This window comes from Protopterus annectens, chromosome 12.part0 (assembly GCF_019279795.1).
Source record: "Protopterus annectens isolate FY-2018-M chromosome 12.part0, PAN1.0, whole genome shotgun sequence".
Taxonomy (NCBI): Eukaryota; Metazoa; Chordata; order Ceratodontiformes; family Protopteridae; genus Protopterus; species Protopterus annectens.
Window position 1 is genome coordinate 643,707,430 of NC_056746.1, and position 23,258 is coordinate 643,730,687.

At 38.8% G+C, this 23,258-nt stretch overlaps 1 protein-coding gene and 1 long non-coding RNA gene across 6 annotated transcripts in view; one reads left to right on the forward strand and one right to left on the reverse strand.

Annotated features, from left to right (window-relative positions):
• AMZ1 (archaelysin family metallopeptidase 1) overlaps nt 1–23,258 on the forward strand; it is a 523,657-nt gene that overhangs the window by 221,467 nt on the left and 278,932 nt on the right. For all 5 annotated transcript variants that reach the window (XM_044089776.1, XM_044089772.1, XM_044089775.1 and 2 more), the window contains one exon: nt 17,527–17,703. In XM_044089776.1, coding sequence (XP_043945711.1) covers nt 17,527–17,703 — 177 coding nt within the window. The remainder of the gene's footprint in view (nt 1–17,526; nt 17,704–23,258) is intronic.
• The window catches only part of LOC122816761, a 219,882-nt gene that overhangs the window by 95,376 nt on the left and 101,248 nt on the right, over nt 1–23,258 (reverse strand). The window lies entirely within an intron of this gene.

Here is a 23,258-nt window from a genome sequence, read left to right on the forward strand (position 1 = left end):
AAGATACTGGACATGTTATGGTTATGACAGAATGAGCAAAGAGGTTGCAGTATTTGATTACCACCTAGATGACTAGATTTGAAGCGAGGCCTAAAGTGCTGATTAGTGGTGGAGTATGCATACTAATCCGAGAGATGGGAGTCAACACCCAGTTTGTGATATGATGGAATCCTTCTAGCAGAAGTAATTATTTATATTGTGTCTTGGTCCTTCCAGGTCTCTCAGTAGCATTTGACACAGCAGATCATGAAATCTTGCTGGACTGCTTGCACACCCACTGTAGATTTTCTGACACATTTGTCACTTTGTTCACCACTTATCATGCAGGATGCCATCAACCTGTATTTTCAAGGATTAGTAGTTCCTGTGGTCATCTGATGAGAGGTTGGATGCCACAGGGCTTAATTCTGGAGTCTTTTTTGTTCGTGATATATATGCTTTCTTCAAGAGATGTTCTACAAGGATCTATATTAGAACATCAAATATTTAACAGCTTGAATCACTAAAGGTTGACCTTTAGTAAGTGAACTGTTAAAACATTGAATGTTCAGAAAAAAAAATAAAAACAACAACAAAAAAAAAATAAACAGTGTAGGCAGGGGGGCAAGCCCCCCTGCACCCCTCGCTACTTAAATAGACCAACTCCAAGACCGCACTACATTGAAGTAAACGGATATCTTCCCTTACGGAGATTTCCATTTACTTGTTCGTTGTTCTGCAGTTTTGCTATTCTCATGTCGACAATGTCAGATTCGACATTGTTGGCTTTTGAGAATGTAATATAGACCCGTTCTACATGGGACAGAGGTACACTATCAGTGTTATGCTAATGAAATCCAGAACTAATTTCCATGTCTCATAGTATTGTATTGAATTTCAGTCTGTCTCAAGACTGCCTGAAATCTGTCCTGAACTGGCTGAATCAAAGTTGACAAACTGAGCCTGCCTGCCTACTTGCAGTGGGTACAAAATTCGACAACTAGTATGCTGATTGGTGCCCCGCATTACAATCATATCATGGTTTACTTTTTCAAGTCATTTAGGTTTCTAATACCATGACAGGAATGGACTCCATATCTAAGAAAATATCTGATTAAATTCATGAAATTAGTATTGTTTCAATCTTTGATGTTAGCCAAAAGTGCTCACAGTACCCGCAATGTGTCAAGAATTTACTCCTTCTGCAATGCATACAGAGGTACATGTAGCAAATCAAAATATGAATGTAAATTCTTTTTTATGGGACCCATTGCTCCTACTACTATTGGAACTATCTAGGTATCCTTCCTCCATGTTTCCCTCATTTCTGCCAGAAAATACTGTTTTTATGACTTTATGTTTCTTTGTACTTAAAGGCACTGTAATCACTGGGTGCAGCAATTTCAGTGATCAATGCTACTTTTGTCTTCTTTTCATGGACTACTATATCCGGTTTTCTCACATCTGTTTTTAGAATGACTGTAATAAGTGATCCCTTGTGATTTAAAGTTCAACATTTTCTATAATGCTTTGTGGCTTATGTTTCCAGTGCTTCTTAGCTACTTCAATATTGTAATGTTTGCTCAATCCCCAATGTAACAGTCTTCAGACACTATTATGCCTTTCAGTATACAGGCCCTCTGCCATTAGTGTATCACACCTACCAACAAGATATGCGACTGTTTCCAATTCTGTTTTACAGAACCTGGATTTGCCTATTTTGCCTGCCTGTTTCTGTCACATATTCAATGGACTTTGAGCACATATTCAATGGATTGTGAGCACTTTTGGCTAACATCCAAAATGTATGTAGTCCACTAACCTGGAATACCAATAATAACGTTTCATCTTTTGGTATAAATTCACCTCTCCTTAACCATTCCTGCATCAGACCCTGATCGACATGAGGTTGTTCCAGGAGTTTTTTTTACTTGCAATTATATTTATGCCTTGTCTACATTTTGCCTTCTCATCTTATCCTTCTCCTTATATTCTTTATTCCATTTTTTTTTGGCACATTCAGTTGCTTCCTGATTTTTGTCTGCTTCTGGTTTGATTTCCATTCCAACTTGACACCAATATGCTTCTGCTAAACTAAGCATGGAAGTCATCTTAGACTTGTTCTCCTCATGTTTTAAAACTTTCATTATGTTTGGATCTGATAAGGTCAGCAGATATGTATACAGTCCTATGATTGCAGATCTATACGTGTAATCAGTTTCGAGGAGGCCATACCCCCTTCAGAATGAGGAATATATAATATTGGTATACACTGATTTTTATATATCATTTGATAAGCATGAAGCATTTTTCCTGTTTTCCTACCCATCTAATCCAATACTTTTTTTGGCTAGTCAATCACCCCAAAACTGTAAGTTAGAACAGAAAGAGCAAATTGATTTATAGCTTGGACATAAAGGTCAGGTCTGTTTTCAGTATTAATTTTAGTCTTCTAAAATGTTCCTTACTGAGTTTTGTTTGCATTTGTTCTTGTTCTTTTTTTGTCAGTCCTTCATCAATTCCCAAATATTTATGCACTCCCTCCTGCTTAAGTTCCTTTATATCACATTCCTGTCCCAGTCTGACATTTTCTTGGTGTTGAAGCCTTCCTGCTTTAAATATTTCTTTTTGTACATTTATCAAAACCAAATGACATTCTTATAACATCTGACAAAGTGTTGATCACTTACAGTTGTGCTTTCATCTCCTCATCTGATGAGCTATACAGTTTTAAATCATCCACAAAAAGAAAAGAAGTCTTTATGCTTTGTTGTTTTTTGGAAGCCAAGTTATAACCCATGACCTAACCTGTTAAGTAGACATCTTAATGGGTTAAGGGCAAAATAAAACAGGATCAATGAGAAAGAGTCACCCTGGAATATCTCTCTTGGAATTTTGTCCCCGGGACAGTAATTTGTCCTTTATCATGACTTAGCTGCAAAATGGTTTGCCACTGTTTCATGGACATTGTAATGTAATTCATCAACGCAGGGAGCATCTTATACATCTATAAGCACTCCTTTATCCACAAATGTGGGATAATGTCAAATGCTTTTTTATAATCTATCCATGCCATACTTAGATTCTTCCCCATTTACAATTCTCCATTATGACTTTATTTAACAACAAATGATCCTTTGTTCCATAAGACTTCTTTTTGTTATCCTTTTGTTCTATTGCCATAACTTAGTGGTCGTCTAAATGACTATAAACTCTGTTGGCATCAGTTCCAGTATATAGTTTACACCACCAGAAGGCAAGGAGCACTAGCAGGTTTACTGTTAAGGAAGATTTTTGTTTTTCCTGTTGTTAACCAGGTTGGTGTCTGCTCAGGGTGAGTGTACAAATAGTTCTTACTCAGGGCTAAATCTTCATGTAAATATGTTAATACTTTTAGCCAGAAGTTAGGTACTGCATCTGGGCCTGCGGTTTTACAATTAGAGGAGTTTTTTTTTTTCAATTTCTCTGGCTGCTACTTCATCACATTTCACATCCTATGCATTTGAACTTTTTTTAATGTACTTTTTCCATCCATTCAGCACATTTGTTATGTTTCACAGAGTCTTCATAGAAATTTCTCCCAAAAGTGTCTATTTCTTCTTTTTTTGGTGGTGTCTATTCCTTTTGCTTTGTTTCCCAACTCTCTATAAAACATTTTTGGGTCATCAATGAATTGCTTATTTTATACTTTATCGGCTTATTTTCTAAGTTCTTCTGCCTGTGCTGATATCTTTAGATGTCATGATTATTTGCAATAGTTTATGATAGATCCTGATCTGTTCTGATACTACTCGTTGCTTTATCACATCTTTCTAAGTATTTTTGTTGATCTGTTCCCTCTTCTAACAGTGACACTTCTTGTCTTAATTTTTTATACTTTTCTCTGTTTGATGCTTCCATGATTGCATTTCACTTCTTCCATTTCTTTCCCTTATTGCTGTGTGTTTTTGTGGTAAGACTTTATATGTTATTAATTTAGTTGTGCAGTAATAGATCATATTTCCGCCTATTATATCACATGAATTTCTGTTAATAGTCTTGATTACCGTGTTCATTTGTTTTGTCACACATCACCACTGTACTGTGGGAAATGCACTGGGAGATTTCTGGAACTATCATGAAACGTTCAAGTTTTTCTGCCATTGTTTTTTTCTGTTTGTAATTATCCACATTTCGTGACATTTTATTATACTTTATCGCACTTTAACATTCAATAGCACTGCACCTGTAATAGTTGCAGTATACATCCCATATTAATTACTATAATGTACTTAGAACAAATGATGTAACCAAAAGCACTAATCCTAAACTGGATATATTACTATAACACACCCTGAATGTATTCTTCAGGATTCTGTAGTTAATTCATTGCAACTTAAGAATGAGAATATTTTATATTGACTGTGCATGTCCAGCAACACATTGCTTCACCACAGGTGGTGCTGTGCATGGAATAATACTCAGCTGCAGTGCCTTCTAAATATTGTTCAACACCTGCTATCTCACCAATTGTAGATGCATTTCAATATGAGTAAAGTGCAGCTTGACTAATCATCATTGCTATGGACACTGTCCTCTTGACTGAAGTCAAAGGAAACTTGTTAATTTGCTTCCACTTTGATCTAAGAACAGAAGATTGCTGCTATTAATTCATGTGCCTATTGTATGGCAATCCAGGTCCATACAAAAAGAAAGGTACCCATAAAAATCACTTGACAGCAGTATCCATTCACATTTGAAGCAATTTCTACTTGCCATTTGCACATTTACATGCATCTTGCTGTAAAATCACCAGATGACTGAATAACAGAATGGAAACAATTTTCTTCAGGGCATTCCATAACTCAAAGTCCCAACTTGTTGCATAATGAAAGGGAGTTACAACTGAAATTTGTTTTTGTAATATAACACAGCAAAACAATAATGTTGCATAACATTTAGAAGGCACAGTAGCTTGAAAAATGTGCCATATTGAAAAAGAAAAACAAATCTACATATATTACAAATATATTTCATACCTCTCAACCTCTTAGAGCAAGAAATCTGGGCAAAGCCATAAATAATGGGGTGACAAAGGCCCAAAAATAGGGACAATTTTTAAATATCACTCTTACAAATTAAGAAAGTTGATAGAATGACAAGTTTGCTTTAGCACAAACTTTCTGAAGGTATGAAGTCTGAATCTTAAATGTCTGTCATTATTTTCAGTCCTTAATTTTTAATGACTTGTCAATAATTTGCTAGAAAACCACACTTTTATGAAAAATGGGGCAAAAATCTGTACAGTTGAGAGGTATGTTTCAGTCTGTCAATGCAATAAGTGTCAGAAACATTTTGTTGATTAGCTATCTTATTAAACAATATCCTGTTATTGATCAGTTTTGGCAAGGGGCAGGACAAGGTATTTTAAACATTAACGTCAGCCTTCCAAATACAGCAAAAGTACTAATCCCAAACTGGATCCTGAGAAGTGGATAACAGGTTCACCAGTGGTTGATAATCTTTAGCAAGGCTAGGAATCAATGTCCCTTTGTTCCTTCCATCCCAAGGTGCAAACCAGCATATTAATTCCTTCAGGTTTTATTTATTTTGTTTTTATTTGTATTTTGTTAAATGGGTAAACTAATTGATCTAAAGAACATTTTCAGCTACAGCTCAGGCCAAGAAAGAAAAATATTTCAAATAGACATATTTCAAAAACATTTCAAACATACAAGCATATTTCTTTTAGTCAAAATATAAATATGTAGTATAGTAAAATGCATCAAATATACAGGCACATTTTACTTATACTGAATACTAACTTACAGTATAATAATTGAAATATGCTGGAAAATATAGAAATGTCAAGATTTTTCTGCCCTTTGAAGGCTAACTAGCATATTCATAGAGTTTATTTTTATTTTAACAAGTCATATGGAACTCATCATACCTGGATGGTTGTAGCATGCAGCTCATTGTCTGTAAGATATGCCATTTTGAAAAAATATTAAGCAATTCATTAATAAGTTAGCCTGATTCATTAAAATATGTTTTATGATATTTCAGTTAGATGTGTTTTCAAGGATTTGCAGAAAGTGGGCAGGCCTCTGGCATTTTGCAGCTGTTGTAAAGAGAGTTTCATAAGGAAAAAAGATATTTTGTAGAGGTTCGCTCTCAGTTGAATTTATAGTGTAAGGGGTCTGACCAGCTGCAAGCCATCACTGTTTCACAGATTAAAGGAATTGTTTTTTGATGAATGGGAATTTTTTGAGTGAGAGGCAGGACCTATCATTGAATAGTCTATAAGTCACAGTAGTCAGCAGAAGCATTGCTCTGCTTTTACTGGTAGACACTTTTTGGATGGTCATGCAGTAGTGTTCTATGCAATGTGACAAACATATAAATCTTAAAATTTTGTTTTCTTTTCTGGTAAAAGGATGAAATTGTTATGACAGTTTATGGCAATAAGTGGCAGGACAATAAAGTAACTTTTTGTATATCTGTTTGTATTACTTGGTGACAAATGCAATTGTGAAACGTGCATACTTTGAAGTACAACCAGGCTGTGTGGTACAGTGCAGTTACTGATTTAACATTTTTGAGTAGTTATATTCTTTTCCTGGTAAATAAATTGCGTGGTGCACTGCTTAACTTTGTAGTATATGCTACAACTGCTATTAGGTTTCTTTGAGCACTTTCTTATAATATAATATAATATAATATAATATAATATAATATAATGTAATATAAATTTAAAAAATTTAAAGGGAATAATTTATTATTTTGAAACTGCTAAAATAGTGGTTTTATGTACACTTTTGAAATTCGTGTTTGCAAAACTTTACAATTCATGATTTGCATGATTGGGTCTACTTCAGATGATCCAACTTCCAAATCTTCGACTTTCATATGGCCGAGACATATGATCAAACATTCAAAAGTTTGAACATCTGTTAAAAAAGTAAAACAAAAGAAAAAAATTACCTGAACGTTTTTAGCAGGTGGACAGGTACACCACCCCACACCCCCCACTATTAATATATACCAACGTCAAGATCGCACTACAGTGTGGAAAAGGGAAATCTTCCCATTCCACACTGTATGGAGATCTCCGTTAAGAATGTTTGAACTTTCAAAAGTTCGATCATATGGTCTCGGCCAAATGAAAGTCGAACTTTTGAAAGTTCAATCATATGAAGGGGACCCACATGATTAGACTATCAGTTCCTGTGTAAACAGACAAAAATGATTAAAAGGAAAACATTTCACACTTTTGGCCCAGGAATGTCTGGCAGATGGTGCAGAGAGATGCCTGACAGATGGTGCAGAGGATTAAGGCTATGTGCTATTAATATGCTGCTTCCTGTGATCCATGGTTTGACTCCCTCAGTCTTAACTTTAGTGGCTGGGTTTGGCAAAATAGTTAAGGTCTTCACCTCATGGACATAAGGAACAGGGTTTGATTCTGACCTCAGGTTATTGCCTAGGCTTAAAATGGCCTTTCACGGGTAGTTAGCCTAGTATTTACCTATGAACTTGTGTAGCCAGACATGTCTGTTTTGTACTCATCTTCTTCTATTGCTCTTTCTCATACATACTCACAATGAAAGTATGCACATGTTCCTAGATGCTATGAGCAATTTGCCTCATCAGTCAGTAATGCCAGTCCGCGGTGGTGCAGCGGTAGCATTGTTGCCTCACAGCAAGAGGTTCGCCCATTCGATTCTCAGTTGGAGTGCAGGGAGTGCCTTCTGTGTGGAGTCTGCATGTCCTCCCCGCGGTTGGGTGGGCATTCGAAAGACATGCGTAAATGGGCGTGCCTTCATTGAAGGCTGGACGTTGAGCTGGCACCTCAGTGTTCGTAAAAAATCTACTGCCAATCATTAGCGGACTGGAGTTCCGCTGTGGCGACCCCTAACTGGGAAAAGCCGAAAGACAACAAGTCAGTAATGCCAGTGACAGCATTGTGATGCCAAGTGCACTCGGTTCTGAATGTCCTAAAAAATGGAACTGTCATCCATGTTCAGGTATGCAAACTGTAACTAAGCAGTACTAGAGAGCTATTATGGGCTAGTACTAAACTGCCCTACTCTAAAATATTACTGCGCTGGGGCATGTTTACAAATTCTGAAGCATGTATCAGTAAACAACACACATACACATTTTATTTTTATAACAGATGCACATTTTAATGATGCAGCTTAAAACATTGTTATTCAGTTGTTGATTTTAGATTTGCATCTCAAATAATAGTAGAAAGGACTACAGGAACTCATAATATTGAAAGGATTGATGGGAATTTCAAAATGACTGGGTTTAATGACCAGTCTCCACCCTTAGGCCATACCCCCTTTCTCTAGGAGAGCTAGGAGAGTCAAGCCTAGGGTGATTCTGTGGGTGACCATCTACTCATCTAGGTCCTGTTTGAAGGATGACAGTATGTCACACTGCTTAATCTGCAGGGGCAGTCTGATCCAGAGATGGAGAAGGCATTGCTTATTGAATCCATCTCTCCATCTTGTTTTATTTATTTGCTGGTGAAGATTTAGGTTCCTGGTTCTGGTATTTGTGGAACTATTAGACTTGTGGAGATACAAGAGATCCAGGACAACTGGGTCTCTAATGTCATGGAAAGCAAAGCATAGATCTCAAAACTCTATACGATCCTGAATAAAGGGACAGTGCTTCCAGCCTCTCTTGGTAGCCCATTGTCTTTAAGCCTATGAACTTTTTTGTTGGAAACTTCTGCAGACTTTCTATTTTTTTATATGCCTAGTGAGGTAAAATGCACCACAAAGGGGGCATTGCACTCAGTAACTGGACTAATCACTGCTGAATATGTACAATGACCTTTTTAGACATGGATGAAAATTTGTTGGCAATTAACGGTACTAAGTAGGGGGATTTTCTCACTGATGTCAGATTAACTCCTTCTTGAAGCTACCTGGTATATCTTCTTCAGAGCTGATGCTGCCATGAGGGAATTTTGAAACCTCATCATAGAATTTGATTAAGTTACTGCATCTGAAATCCCTGAATTCCAAGATATTAGATGGGGGACTTTGGAGAATTTGGTCCGGCTTAACCATTTATATGGAATAGATTGAGAATATAATTCACTGTAATGGGTTTGTTATCTGATCCAGGGAGTTTTTATTTATTACATCTAAGAACTGCTGGGAATACTCTGCATTAGAGATATAGGTGGTCCAGTTTATTAAGAGGTAGTTAAAGTCTTCCATTGTAATGGAGTTCTTGTTTATAGGGAGTGCATCAAGTACATTTAGGAATCTTACATGGTTATCAGGGAACTTGGAGGGTGTCCTATAACAGGCTATAAGTTGATAGCTTGTCCTATTTAAGGTGACCTTGAGTTGATAAGTTCTGTTTATAGATCTGTGGGAATCTGCCTGGAGGTGATATAGTCCTTAACAAAGATGAAGCCACAACCACAGCTGCCTTTAAGCCTGAAGGCATGGTGCCATGTTAGGCACAAAACTCAGGTGTGGGGAGTCCTTTTTTTTACATTTAAATAATGTTTCAGTAATTACAAATATATGGATATGCTCTAAATATGGAAGAGCTTCAGGAAGGGGCAACATGTTCTTAAGACTTCTGACAATGAACAGAGTCAAATTAATGTGATCTAGTTTTGAGCTTGATATGTTTGTTACATAGGAATGTCCATTACCTGGACTCTACATAAAAAAGGCACTATGGGGAAAACAAAGGCTTTAACCAGTACGCAGAAGACTTGGAACAAGAGGTATGGGCCATCTTCTGTGACACAGTGTGAACTGTCAAGCATCTCGTCCCATGCTAACACATGTGGGATCCCCATGGAATAATAACACCAACTATTTAACCAATTGTTGAAGCTAAGCATCCTTTCTTCCTATCTAGACATCATTCTTGTAAAAAGGAAGAATTCCACTGAAAATCATTGTCTTGCCTGCATTTATCACATGCACAGAGTTCTGATATGTCTCTTGGTAAGTTCCTTAGGTTTTTATCCCCAAAGTCATTCAATCCCGAAAAGACCACCAGCATGTCATAGTCGTATTTGTCGGGTGAGAAGGTGTTTACTTTCCTTGTAATGTCAGAGATCTTGGCATCTGAAAAACAGCTCACCGCCGCCATATCTTTGCCCACTCCAGTAGTGGAGAATCTGTGTGCCTAATTATAGAGTCATCTATCACTAAAGAATTTTAGTAGTAAAGTACTTTAAAGTAATTTGACTCTTGGTGGCTCCTTGCTATAGGTGTGCATGAAGCAGATGAGGTGTTAGATTTATGCTGAGGCCTTGTCTTCCTATTTCTAGGACATTTTAATGTGGTTTGTTTATATTGTCCATGATCCATGCTTTTTTTGTGATAGGGAGCCTCCAGATTAGTCAGATATGTGTACCTCTCACAGACAGAGTTATTTGTGTTGAGTAAGTGTTTGTTATTTTTGAGCATAAGATGGTTATTACACTCTCAGGGGATAGTGTGTGTCAAGAGGTAGGCAACAAAATGGAAACAAGTCCAGTGATTCAAAGATTTCAGGTAATAAATGCAGAGAATAAACTAGACTTAACTATGTGCACTAGTTTGTGGTGGGATGTCATGTAACTAAGCGGGTTGTTTTATGGAGGGATACACTGACTAACTCAGAATAGCTATATGTGATGCTATATGAGATTATTTAAGGAGGAAATCATACTCTAAGCTACTAAAAGAAGTCAAAAGTAATGAAGATTAGATTTATGTCTTGTCTGTGGCTTATGTCAGTCTGCAAACAATGGGCACTTATTAGCTAAGATGGCAATTGTAACGTTATGAGTAGCGTAGCCAAGGGCTGCTTGGAGGACTAGACAATAATCTAAATCCACACTGTAGTTCATCACACAGTTAAGGACAGCTGTGGGCACTTGTAACTTACACTGGTCAAGACACCTAAATGGGTTCAGTGTGCATGGTGTGGGACTTAGTACACTAAAATACCTTATTTAGTGCAATGAAAAACAGCAAGCAAACACTAAATAGAGCATATCAACCATTAGAAATACACTAGAATTTAAACTCGGTAATGAAGACAAGCCTAGAAATTGCCTAGTTTTCTAATTTGCTAGCAAAACAGCAGGCTATATTAGTATACTTAATATTAAGCAAAATCAAGCAAAAGTAGCTTAGCTAGACTTATACCTGCTTTCAATTATCAGTAATATGGAGCAAAATACATCAATCTTGTCCATACACTGGTCTCACAAAATATGTACACGTAAAACTAGATTACAGTGTGCAGAAGAGCCAAGAAGTGAAATGGACTAGATGGCTTTAGTTTCATTGAGCTGAAACTTTACAAAAAAGCTGAATCATCTGACATTGAGGCAGCTGAATTCTTTGATAATACAATTAACCAGTAGCTTAGTCTGAAATATCTGAAATAGTCACTAGCTCCACATTTATCTGCACTGGACCAACAAAATCACATCTTAATTATTCTTTTAATCTCTGGTTCGATTCTTAGCTGGAGTACCTTCTGTGCAGAGTCTGCATCTCCTCTCTGCGTTCGTGTGGGTTTTCTCCAGGTACTCTGGTTTCCTCCCACGTTACAAAAACATGTATCTGGAGTGTTTCTCCCTGGGCCTCCGCTGAAAATTGGCTTTGTTCCAAGTCGGACTTTCCCAGTTAACAAATGTTAAATAAAATAAATAAAATACAATTTTGAGGCCCTTACTTCCACTGCTGACCTATATAATTTCCCCATACAGAAAGAAGCAGCTTAGGAGGAGTGGTCATTTAGGGCTGGGAAAGAACAGCATTTAGTTAATACAAGAGAAGTAAACTCACATGGTGGAGAACTGCTGTAGTCCTAGGAGGGGGTGGACACAGTTATGTCCTTTACATATCCTGCCATGCTCCCATGTGTGACCACTGAACATCTGCTTACACATGCTATTATGAATGCATTGTGTGTGTCCTCCAGCCTCTAATAAAGAGTGCCCTGACATAGCAAACACCCATGCTTTCCCCCAACAGAGGAAAGAGATCTGGCATTGGTCATTCAATCCCTTTGCAACATTGTGCCCCTAGTGGCTGGCTCCACCAATCTCCACCATTTGTACTTGAACCTGGATCACCTGTGTCAAGTCAGAGCTCCAGCCCACTGTGCTAAAGAGCTGGTCTGCACTAATGTTTGCTTATTGGCACCACAGAAGAAACAGGAGTTTTTTACTGTGGGACAAGGTGAGTTAGGCTTGGATTTGTTTAATTAGGTTATTTGAAAAGCTTTTAATTCTTAGACTTTTCTGAATGGTTTCCTATTAAATGCTTGACACTTGGATGGTCGAGTAGAGCTGAGCGAACTCTGCCTACCAACAGTCGGAATTTTGAATACAAGCATTAACAACTGTTCAAACTTGCCCCCCTTCTGGACCCATTTTAGTGCTTGATCCTGGGTCTGAAGTGGTAGGAAATTTTGGAATTTTGTGTATATTTCAGACATGCTGGTTTTCAGCTTAACAACTTTTTTTGTAAGGTTGTGGTAATTGCATGACTCGCCCTTCCAAGTATCGAGCATTTGATAGGAAACTGTTCTGAAGGTATGACAATAATCCATATTACAATGCTAGAATAAAATATCTTGGCAGTATATACAATGTTAGCAAACATCATTAGTCTGAAGACCAATTACTGTGACACTGTCGTCTTGGATTACTCAAGATGCCGTCACCAAGCTGAGTATATTACACAAAAAGGAGGAGGATCAAAACCCTTGCATGAGGTAGTACTGCTGGTGGTGGGCTTTTGCATACACATAAGTTACATTTGAAATTCCACTTCAAATTCTGATTTCAAATTCACGTGGAATATGCATTTATTATGACTACGCCAATTATAAGTGGACCAATTATCTCTATTGCTATTGTTATGAGACTGCATTTAAAAGCTTCAAGATACATTTGTGACTTTGGTCTCTTGTACTTTTACAAAGAGAGAGAGAGCGTCATATTCTGATGATGCTGTTTAATGAATTAACTAGTAATGTTCTCACCTCCTGCTGAGCAAGTAACTTTGTATAACAGAGTATATTGTGGTGGGAAGCAGTTACAAAATGTCCCTGCAGTATTGATGATGTGGGGAACCCAAAAAGTATGCTGAAACTTTACACAAAAAAATGTGGTCCACGCTGTTGCCCTCACAAAGAAAAGGGTACAGGAAATAAAAAATTCCAGTACATGTTTAAGGAAATTTTCATGCGTCAGTTCAGATGTCCTGGAATTTTTTACTTCCTGCACCCTTTTCTTTGTGAGGGCAACAGTGTGGACCATGCTTTTTTATGTTACTTATCTGCATGGTTGATCCCCTGACATTCTTTGGTTCTATGCTGAAACTTTGTTACTGCTCTTTCTAGGAAAATTGTGCTTTTTTAATTTCATGCCCGCTAACCATTAATCCTTTCCCTTGCTGGCACATTAATTTCCCCACAACTGCTGAGAGGCAAGGTGATTATTGCCCACACATATGTCTCCTGTTTGCAGAAATGGAAGAGCTTCGTAGAGGAGACAAACATCATACAGGAAGTCACAGGGACATACATACCTATCAGTTGTCCCTGTTTTGCAGGACTTCCCTGATTTTGCCTCATATTTTTGTCCTGTCCCCTTTATCTTTCTGGTAAAGTGAGCATAACAGTCAGTAACTAATGCCACACATTAGAATTTCATACTTTTTATTGTTAAGAAAATGTACGTTGATGCAAAACCTGTTGTTCTATTAATGTGTTGTCAATTCAAGTAATATTTAAAAAAAATGTCCCTGATTTTAGGCTTTTGTCCTTGCATTATTTTTTTTTGTTTTGTCCAGAATTATTGTGCAAAGACGTAGAGAGGTATGCATGTGGGGTCTTTATTATGTCCTGTTCCCTCACATCCCATTGGCAGCTGACAGGATGTCTAAAATACTGTCCCTTTGTCAGTCTATGTAAGAACATATCTCATGCCTTCCTCCATCTTCCACTGGGCCCTGCATGGTCTTTCTCTGATAGAATACAATTACGTACACACACATTTTAAGAACCACATAGAAATGTAAGTTGATGGAGTCTTACAGCTCAGGCTGAGCTACAAAATCTCCAGCCTAGTTTCTTCTGAAACTAGAAGACCTCAACTCTACACATACATGTTCTTCTGCCAAAGATGGAATACATCAGTAATCCCTCCAAATTCATCTCAAGGTATTAGTCCACTTCAGATATAAATAATGCCTGCTAATTTATAGTACTAGAAGATCACAAATTATTTCACTGTCACCTACAAAATGCAATTTGGTTACCTTAGTGAGGAAGAAACATCTTAATTCTCACTGTCTTCATTTACACACTAATTAACCCCTGTTTACAGCCATACATTTAATTATTAGTCATTCAATTAGAAAACCCAACTCTTGACTCAGAGGAAATTTTGAGGTCTCCCTTACCCTGGTAAGGTTACATTTTGGACTAGTCATTGGGAAAAAGGCATTTTCCAAAGTTGGAACTGCCTGCTAAAACCAGCTATCCACTGAGATGTGCAATAAGCAAACATTTGTGGGTTTTCAAACAAAACTGAAAGAACATATTAACTCTATATAAAAATGCAGTTGCGTCAGGAAATTTAGCTAAAATGACAGAACAATCTTGCAGACCCCAAGGCAATTTTTCTGTTGTTACTTTATTTATATAAACTGAAGTCTTTTTTTTTTAGTTCTTAACACTGCTCACACTAAATTTTACACAACATAATGTAGCAAACTGATTATGTGTGTTAGCATATTGTACTTGTTGTGGAAGGCCTTATAAACAACTGAATTGCAGTTAGCTTATGTTATAAAAAGGTTCCATGACCAAACAGTGAACACAGCATTCATTGTATGTCATAATTTATTTATTTATTTTACTTTTGTTAACCAGAAAAGTCCGACTGGACACAGGTCCTTTTTCATCAGAGGCCTAGGGAGAAAAGCTCCAGGTACAGTACAGGTTAGGATTTCATTACATCTAATACAATCAGCTTGCAATAGTCAATACAATACAATCCAGCATGCAATAGTCAAATATTAGCATAATGTTAACAGTACTATATACAAGTATATTATAGACTCATTTCAGCATGTGGTAGGCAGAGCTTTACATTTTGGTAGTTGGTTAATAAGCACTACAATGTCAGATATTAACTTCTTGCTATTTGGACTATATACACGTTTGTTTCAGAGTCATTTCAGCATATTGTTGGCAGAGTTTTACAATTACTAGTAGTACGTATATCTGCAGTACATTAGGAGATTGAGAGTAGTACAGTATTGGAAAAAACAGTACAAGAGTTTTTTGTAGCAGTGGTGGATGTACATTGTATATCCAGTCGTTGATGGATTAGAAGTAACATGGTATCTGAGAGAAAAGGAACAAAAGGTTTTAGTAGGAGTACATTAGGAAAAGTCTATGTGCTTGGGGTAAGCAGGTCTAACTTATATAACTAGAGGTAGTAATAGGTGATTATCAACAGATGTATTCCTGCATTTAGCAACAGTGCAGTGGGTTGGTTTAACCTGGGGAGACACAGGAGCAGAGACAGTTGTTTGCATAGTGGCTTTTGAGGAGTATTTTAACTTCGAAGGGAGAGCTTGTAGCAGTGATGTGATTTGGGAGTTGATTCCAAACTTTGGCTATGGTGCAGGCAAAGAGAGACTTACCTGCATCATTTTTATGTTTGATGACATGTAAAAGGTTTTGGCTACTGGATCTTAAGGTTCTGGTAGTTGTGTAGGATTGAATTATTTGCTGTAGTGATGGGATTTTGTCGAGCAGGTAGTACAGCTTGTGTGTTGTATAGAGTTGCTGAAGTATCAGCTGTTGGGGCAGCTCAAGCCAGTTGAGTTGCTTTAGGGCAAGACAGTGATGGGATCTATGAGAGGCCTCAGTAGCGAACTTGACAATCGTGTTGTAACAAGATTCCATTTTTGTGAGTTTGGAGTGGCAAAGATTTGTCATTATAGGGGTGGCATACAGTAGGACGGATAAGAGATGGGTCCTTGCAATTGTGGATTTGGTCTCCTTGGTCATGAATTGTTTGCTTCTATAAAGGAGACCCAGTTTTTTTTTACTTTTGTGATTGTTTGGGCTATATGAAGGTCAAATCTGAGGTTGTTGTCAATAATTACCCCTAGCAGTTTTGTATGTGTAGTTGGAGTGATTGTGATGTTATCTTGGAAGACTATAGTTAGATCATTGCATTGCTGAGGTGGTCTACTAGGGCCAAATATGATTAGGTTGTTTTTTTTTTGGGATTAAGAAGGAGTCTTATGCTGGTGAACCCTGTTTCTGCTAAGGTGAAGTTTTGTTGAGTTATGGTTTGTAGTTCATTCATATTTGGGGCAGCACATATAATAGTGGTGTCTTCTGCATATTGTACTACTTTGGCAGAGAGAGAAGATGTTGCTATCTGGTTTGTGAACAGGGAGAACAGTAAAGGACCAAGAATGAATCCTTGAGGGACACCAATGGAGACTGGTAAGAGAGAGGACAATTGGTTTTGCCATAGCACTGCTTGTTGTCGACCTGATAGGTAGTTACTAAACCACGATATAGTGAAAGAGTGGATGTTAATGGTAGCTAGTATTTCCAGAAGCCTGCTATGGTTAACCATATCGAAGGCTTTAGATAAGTCTAGAAATATGGCAGATACAAATACTCCCTTGTTTCTGTAGTGATTGATTAAGTTGGTAAAGGATAGTAATATGGTGGTGGTGCTGTGGGAGGGTCTAAAGCCATGCTGAGAATGGGATAGCAGGTTATTTGTTAGGAGGTATTGCATTAGTTGAGAGTGAAATATTCTCTCCAATATTTTTGATAATATTGGATCCAAAAATAAATTTACATATTGTGTTGGGTAACCTGACTAATTGAGTTATTTATAGGATCTTCCGGGTGGCTAGAACTAGTATCAGCCAAACTTTATGCAGGTCCAAATGTCGTAACTGTGATTTTTTTTTAATAATGATTTTAAGTTCCAACTGTGATGGGACATAAAAAATCATGGTGAGGCTACTTTTAAGAGATAGATCTAAACCCCATTTAATGTCCTATTCCTAATTCTTACTTCATACGCATTGAGTTTGTATGATAAGTATAATGATGCTTTTGTGGGAGATGTTGCAATCCCTATATGATTATCAAAAATTACATAGTTCCTACCTGCTTAAAAGGAAAAAGAATATTATATGTGGGCCTTTGCTCTGTGTGGGTTTAGAACTGCACATCCAGATCTACACCTTCTGCAATGTGTAAAATCCAGCAAAGTAGTTATCCCTCTGTAGCAGACTTGTTCAGCTTTAAAGGCCCTGTGAGTCAATCTGTTTTGTGATTATGAAATTAAGATCTAACCTTGATCTGCTTATTTTTTTTCATCATATCTACTTAAGAAGCAGTCCAGGGAATGACAGCTGCTCTTGGGATGTTCAAGCAGGCACAACTGTGCCAAAGAAATGATGGTACAACTGCTGACAGGAACGACTTGTACTGAACTTTATGTCCTTTTTTTTGTAGGAGTTGATGAAACTATACCTTGGGATTCCCTGAACTTCCTATTAGGCAGTCTTAAGACCTACTTAGAAGCCTTCTTTCCGGGGACAAGGGTGAAGATACTGTCAGCTCTGCCTGCATCCTCCATACAAACCTGTACCAGATGCCCCTCTAATACAAAGAAGCTTCAGCTGCATACAGGTCAGTGGGATGCTGCATGTAGACTCTGCAGACACTTACAGAACTGCAGTTTCTTGCTCAAAATGTTTATTCTCCATAAATAGTATGACACAGACATCCTGGTATAACTGCCCTTAGGCACATTGTTTTTGTAGCAAGCTCTAGTGTATATATGATTTGTCTGAAAATAAGCCAGGTAGTTACAAGATAGACTGAAACTAAAATGTGGATTACGCATTCCCTGAATGCAGCTTAGTCCGATAAGTGTATCAGCTCCATCATCACATCACTTAGCAGAATGCAAGACTAGAGCTGCTCCTTATTAGGACAATGCTGAGTCGGTCATTGAGTGAGTGAGTGAGTGAGTGAGTGAGTGAGTGAGTGAGTGAGTGAGTGAGTGAGTGAGTGAGTGAGTGAGTGAGTACAGGGCCAGCCTTAGCTACTGAGATGCCCAATTTGGGCCATTTTGGTGGGGCCTCTAAGCTGACCCTCACTCCCATCTACCACTTGTTCCACTTGTTTTCCTGGCCTTGACTATTTCAGATTAGGTGTCATGAATATATGCTATGATTATGTATTAAAAATAAAATAATGTGTATTTATTGGCTTATATTTTGCCATAACACATGCTAAAATAGAAGTATATGATTGGACTCCTGGATTATCCCCAGATCTAAGATCTCCTATAGGTAAAACGTGCTTCCACAAAATCAGATAAAACTGTTGAACTTCCATAGAATGTACAGCAATAACAAAAATTATCTCAGGCCTCTCCTTAGAAACAGCATTGGTCACATACTTCCCTATTTATAACTGTTTCTGAAAGTTTATTTTCACTTATTTAGTTATTTGGTAAACTGGGTAAGTGGGCTACTATATGCAGATCTTTTCCATCAATATCACAGGTCACAATTAGATACAGGGATAATTTACAGTAGTCACTAAGAATCGTGTTTTAGCAGGTGGTAAGAAATTAGAATGCTTCAAGGAAATGCATATGGATGTGGGAAGAACATGGAAAACCTCATGGTTGGTATACACCCCCCCCCCCCCCACAAAAAAAAATTGTCAGTCCATTTTGTTTATTTTCTAGCTTTAAGGTTCTGCTTAACCCCTATTTTGTTTCTAACTCTGAAACTGTGATACCCTTTAGTACATTTATTATACAAACTGTCTCTGTTAATTTTTTTCCACTTTCAGGAAATGTAATCATTTTCTCTCCAGGACTGTCTCCTATCACTTAGCATACACACATCGTGTTTCACGTCTCTGGGATTATTTTGCTCCTATCTGTGATTGTAAAAAGCATTTCTCTGTCATAGTGTTCAACTGATAGCATTCCATCACAAGATTTAGTGATCAGAAATTGCCTCACATAGCAGTGTATTTTTATGCTTACTAGTGTTGGTTTTCATTCTCTCTCAAGATGACTATTCCACAGTTATTTCTTGTAATTATTTCCATTCAGAATCAATCATAAACTCCATGTAAGCAACAGAAACTACTGTGCATCCACAACCCTTTTTCCTATTTTTGCACATTGGGTCAGAGTGTCACTTCAACAGTGACAGTCATCTATAGCTAAGTTTTACACCACTGGATGGTTAGCCCTGCCACAGTAGATGTTGCACACCACAAACCCACATCTATGGCCAACTTAGAGTGTCCATTCCATTTACTGCATGCTTTTGGAACGTGGGAGGAAACCAGAGCACCCAGAGGAAACCCAAATTAACATAGGGAGGACATTCAGATTCTGCACAGAAGGCACCTCAGCTGAGAATCAAGCCAGGGAACCTCTTGCTGTTATGTGACAAAACTATCCACTGTGCCACTGTGCTGCCCAAAAGAAAAAAATATATATATTTCTATAAATCTTCTAATTAAGCCTGGTATTATTATATTCTGAAATAGTACCTGGAGTGGCACACAAACCTAGATGAGTATTGCAACCAGTTTTGTGCCAAAAACCCAGTTTAGCACCCAGCAATGGTAACTGACTATTATGGGAGTATGAGTAGTTAAGACTGTGAATGGCACAGTAGTGCAGCAATTTGCATTGTCGCCTCACAGCAAGAGGTTCTCCGGTTCAATTCTCGTTTGTTGTGCCTTCTGTGTGAAGTCTGCTTGTCCTCCCTGCAGTCATGTGGATTTCCTCCGGGTGCTCCAGTTTCCTCCCACATTACAAAGACATGCGTCAGGAGCATATCTTTCTGGGCCTCTGCTGAAAATTGACTTGTTCCAAGTTGGACTTTCCCGATAAACAAATGTTAAATAAACAAATAAGAGTCATAAAGCTGTGGTTACTAATAAACTCAGACTAACCACTAGTGCAATGTATGACAGTACATGTTGTCCACTCCATGATGAGACTTATAACTACTATGGGAGCAAGACTCAAATTAGTAAAAGCACCTTGACCTCTGCTACAGTGTCTTTCAAGCAAACATCTGGGCCATGTAAAGCATAATGACCATGTCATAGCCTGATGTGGGGCCACCTGCAGGAGTGGGACCCTACTGAGCTAAATAGGTCCAAATGGCCTAAGGCCAGCCCTGAGTGAGTGAGTGAGTAAGTGAGTGAGTGTCAGAAAGAAAGTGGTGTCTTATGTATTTTTAGTCTGCAAAAAGCTACTTTGTAGTACTTAGGCACTGGATTGGACCAAGTAGGTTAAGAATAGAAAAATGTCTGTTATAGATAGGAAGGATGCTATAACACTTTCCTAGTCATCTCTGGAGGGTGTACATTTCTCTGGATTTTTAAACCGTTTCTTTTAAATTTCTTGCTGACAACATTATTTTATCTCACCATCCAGTTGCGCCCACAACTGCTCTGCTGTGGGTATACATAGGTTTTATCCCTGCATGTATGATTGTAATTAGATCAATTAACTAGATTTAATCAACTCACACTTTAATTAAATGGTAGCAGGTGTTAACAGCTTTGTCTCCCCCCTCATGCCCCAACTTAGTAATATGAGCTAACCCTAAACCTAGCCATGTCCCTGCTCCTAACATGCATCTTAAATACAAAAGAGCCACTACTTAACAGTACCACTACACAAGACATCTAACTCACACAGACACACACACACACTCGCACATTAAATCTATCCCTTAACCTAGCATTAGCTCAAAAGGGCCCCTTACCTAACCCTTACTCTAACCTTAACACAGACACACAGACACACAGACACAGACACACAGACACACAGACACACACACACACACACACGCACACACACACACACACACACACACACACACACACACACACACACACACACACACACACCTACCCCCAGATTCAGCAAGCTCTGCAGGAATAGTGCAAGAGCTGCTGCACATAATATGGCTGACGAGCAATCCAGGATCAAGCTCCCAGGATGTGCACAAGCGCTCCTACACTATTCCTACACAGACACCACTGCTATATGCTAATTACCTCATTTGTTGGCTCCACTGCCTGGACATATCTGGTGTTGCATTGCAGTACTCTCCAGCTACATGTACACAAATGTTCATAGTATGTGCCATGCTACACAATATGATCCTGCAGAAACAGCTGCAGCAGGAACAGCACAGGGCAAGGCCACACAGTCCCCCACCATTGCCAAGGCCATCACAGGCACACAGTGACTTGGAGGAGGAACTACCTGAGCCTGCCCATGTAGGCAGAAGAAGGTGTGCCCAGTATGCCCAGGCTTTGGAAAAGAGGCAACGCATAGAACATATACTGACATGGTAGGGACTCAGGGAATGACACCTCTCTCTGCCTTGCACATACAGTAAAAGGGATGCCAGACATGACACTACCTGTGCTTTACCATGTAAAGGGAGTGTACTGTGTGCATCTGACATAGTTAGACCTCCAGCACTGTCTTCAATACTGGCCCAGCCACAAGGTAAGTCACTCTTCCTTTCAATTACTGAATGGAGTAGTGTGTTCTGATAGTTGTATCTATGGTATGGATGTGAGCATGCAAGGGAATTGGGTGGCTGAATGGGATGGTAGCAGATAGTGGACATCTATATGGGCAGCATGAAATCCATAACAAATACTGGTTTCAACATACTAGGCAGCACTAGACAAGGTGACAAATCCCACCGCAGTACATGTGGTGGCCCAAATAACTGTGGGTGTCCATAGGACACACACATGCATGTCAGTGAGGTTCACATACCCACCACCAGCCTCAGCCAGCAGGACAGGTGTAGATGTCCATAAAGAAAGGCTGGGCTAAGGCCTAGAAATTATGGCAATGGTGAGCATCCCCCTCCAGACCTACCCAGACAGACTATAACAGGTCTGGCAGTTGTATGCTAGTTCTGAAGGGTAAGAAGTTTGAAACTGATATGTAGGTCAATAAAACCTAAGATCTGTACTCTACTGATACGCCTCCAGTCTGCATGATAAGTCAGAATACAATATGAAATGGAAGCCAGCAGAGTACCTGAAATACCAGTACAGTCTTAGCAAATGTTTAAAGTCATCAGGTGTGCCCCCCAACAATCCTATGTAGAAATGCAGTAACATGTAAGTGTGAGGTGTAATATCAGTGGAGCACAGATTACCCGAGCTGGCCCAATCTACAGGATAGATTGTTGCATGTGTACAATATGCAGGGGTCTGTGTGTTAGGTTGTTGTGTATTCAATATTGTCTGGAAATGGTCAGCATGTAGGCATGGAGGGTTGTGTCTTGGTGGCCTATGGGCAGTACTATGGTTGACAGGGCCATGTTCCGACAACTGCAGTGCCAACCACAATGCTTCTCAGCAATACCCATGTCAGCAGTCATCCATACTCACTGTCCAGATGTCAATATTTGTCACTGTCTGAAAGATGGACATGCCATGAATGTGGGCCCATATATACACACAGTACATAGGTGGAAGTACCCTAGACAGAGTGCATATAATGTAACTGTCAACTGCACATAACTTTGGAATTGTACATACAGGTTAGCAGCACATTAGTTGTCTGTGTAGTATGGAATACTGATGTATTCTGGCCAATCACTGGCAGACCATAAAAGGCACAGTTATGAAGTAATGAAAGACTGCCTATGTCACTGCACAAGACAGCATAAAGGGAATGTCCCAGGTATATCTGTGAGTCAGCTGCAAGTACCTTCCATATCACACATACACCCAGCTCACTCCACCATCAGACACAGGTTTATCACAGGTCATATAGTCACTGTTGGGAATGAGTGCAGTATGACCCCACTTCTGCATGGGAATACCCACAGAATGCAGCATGCTGAAGAGGTGTCCTATACAGGTGTGTCCCTAGCTATAAGCAGCACCCTGCCTGCATCCAGACCAATGGATCAATATGGATAGGAAGTATTGCCAGTAACACCTCGCACACTACCCTGTCACCCCAGGGGAATCCACTGGCTCGCAGCCTGGGAATGTAGGAGTGATAGAATGCACTGGCCTGCTACAGATGGCTTGCAACACTACCAAATGGTCTACAGTCCTCTGTCAAAGGCCTGTGCCTCATCCATAGTGCCAGTGTATGGTATCTCATGGGGTCCTAACAACTTAACACAGTCAACAGGTCCTAACAA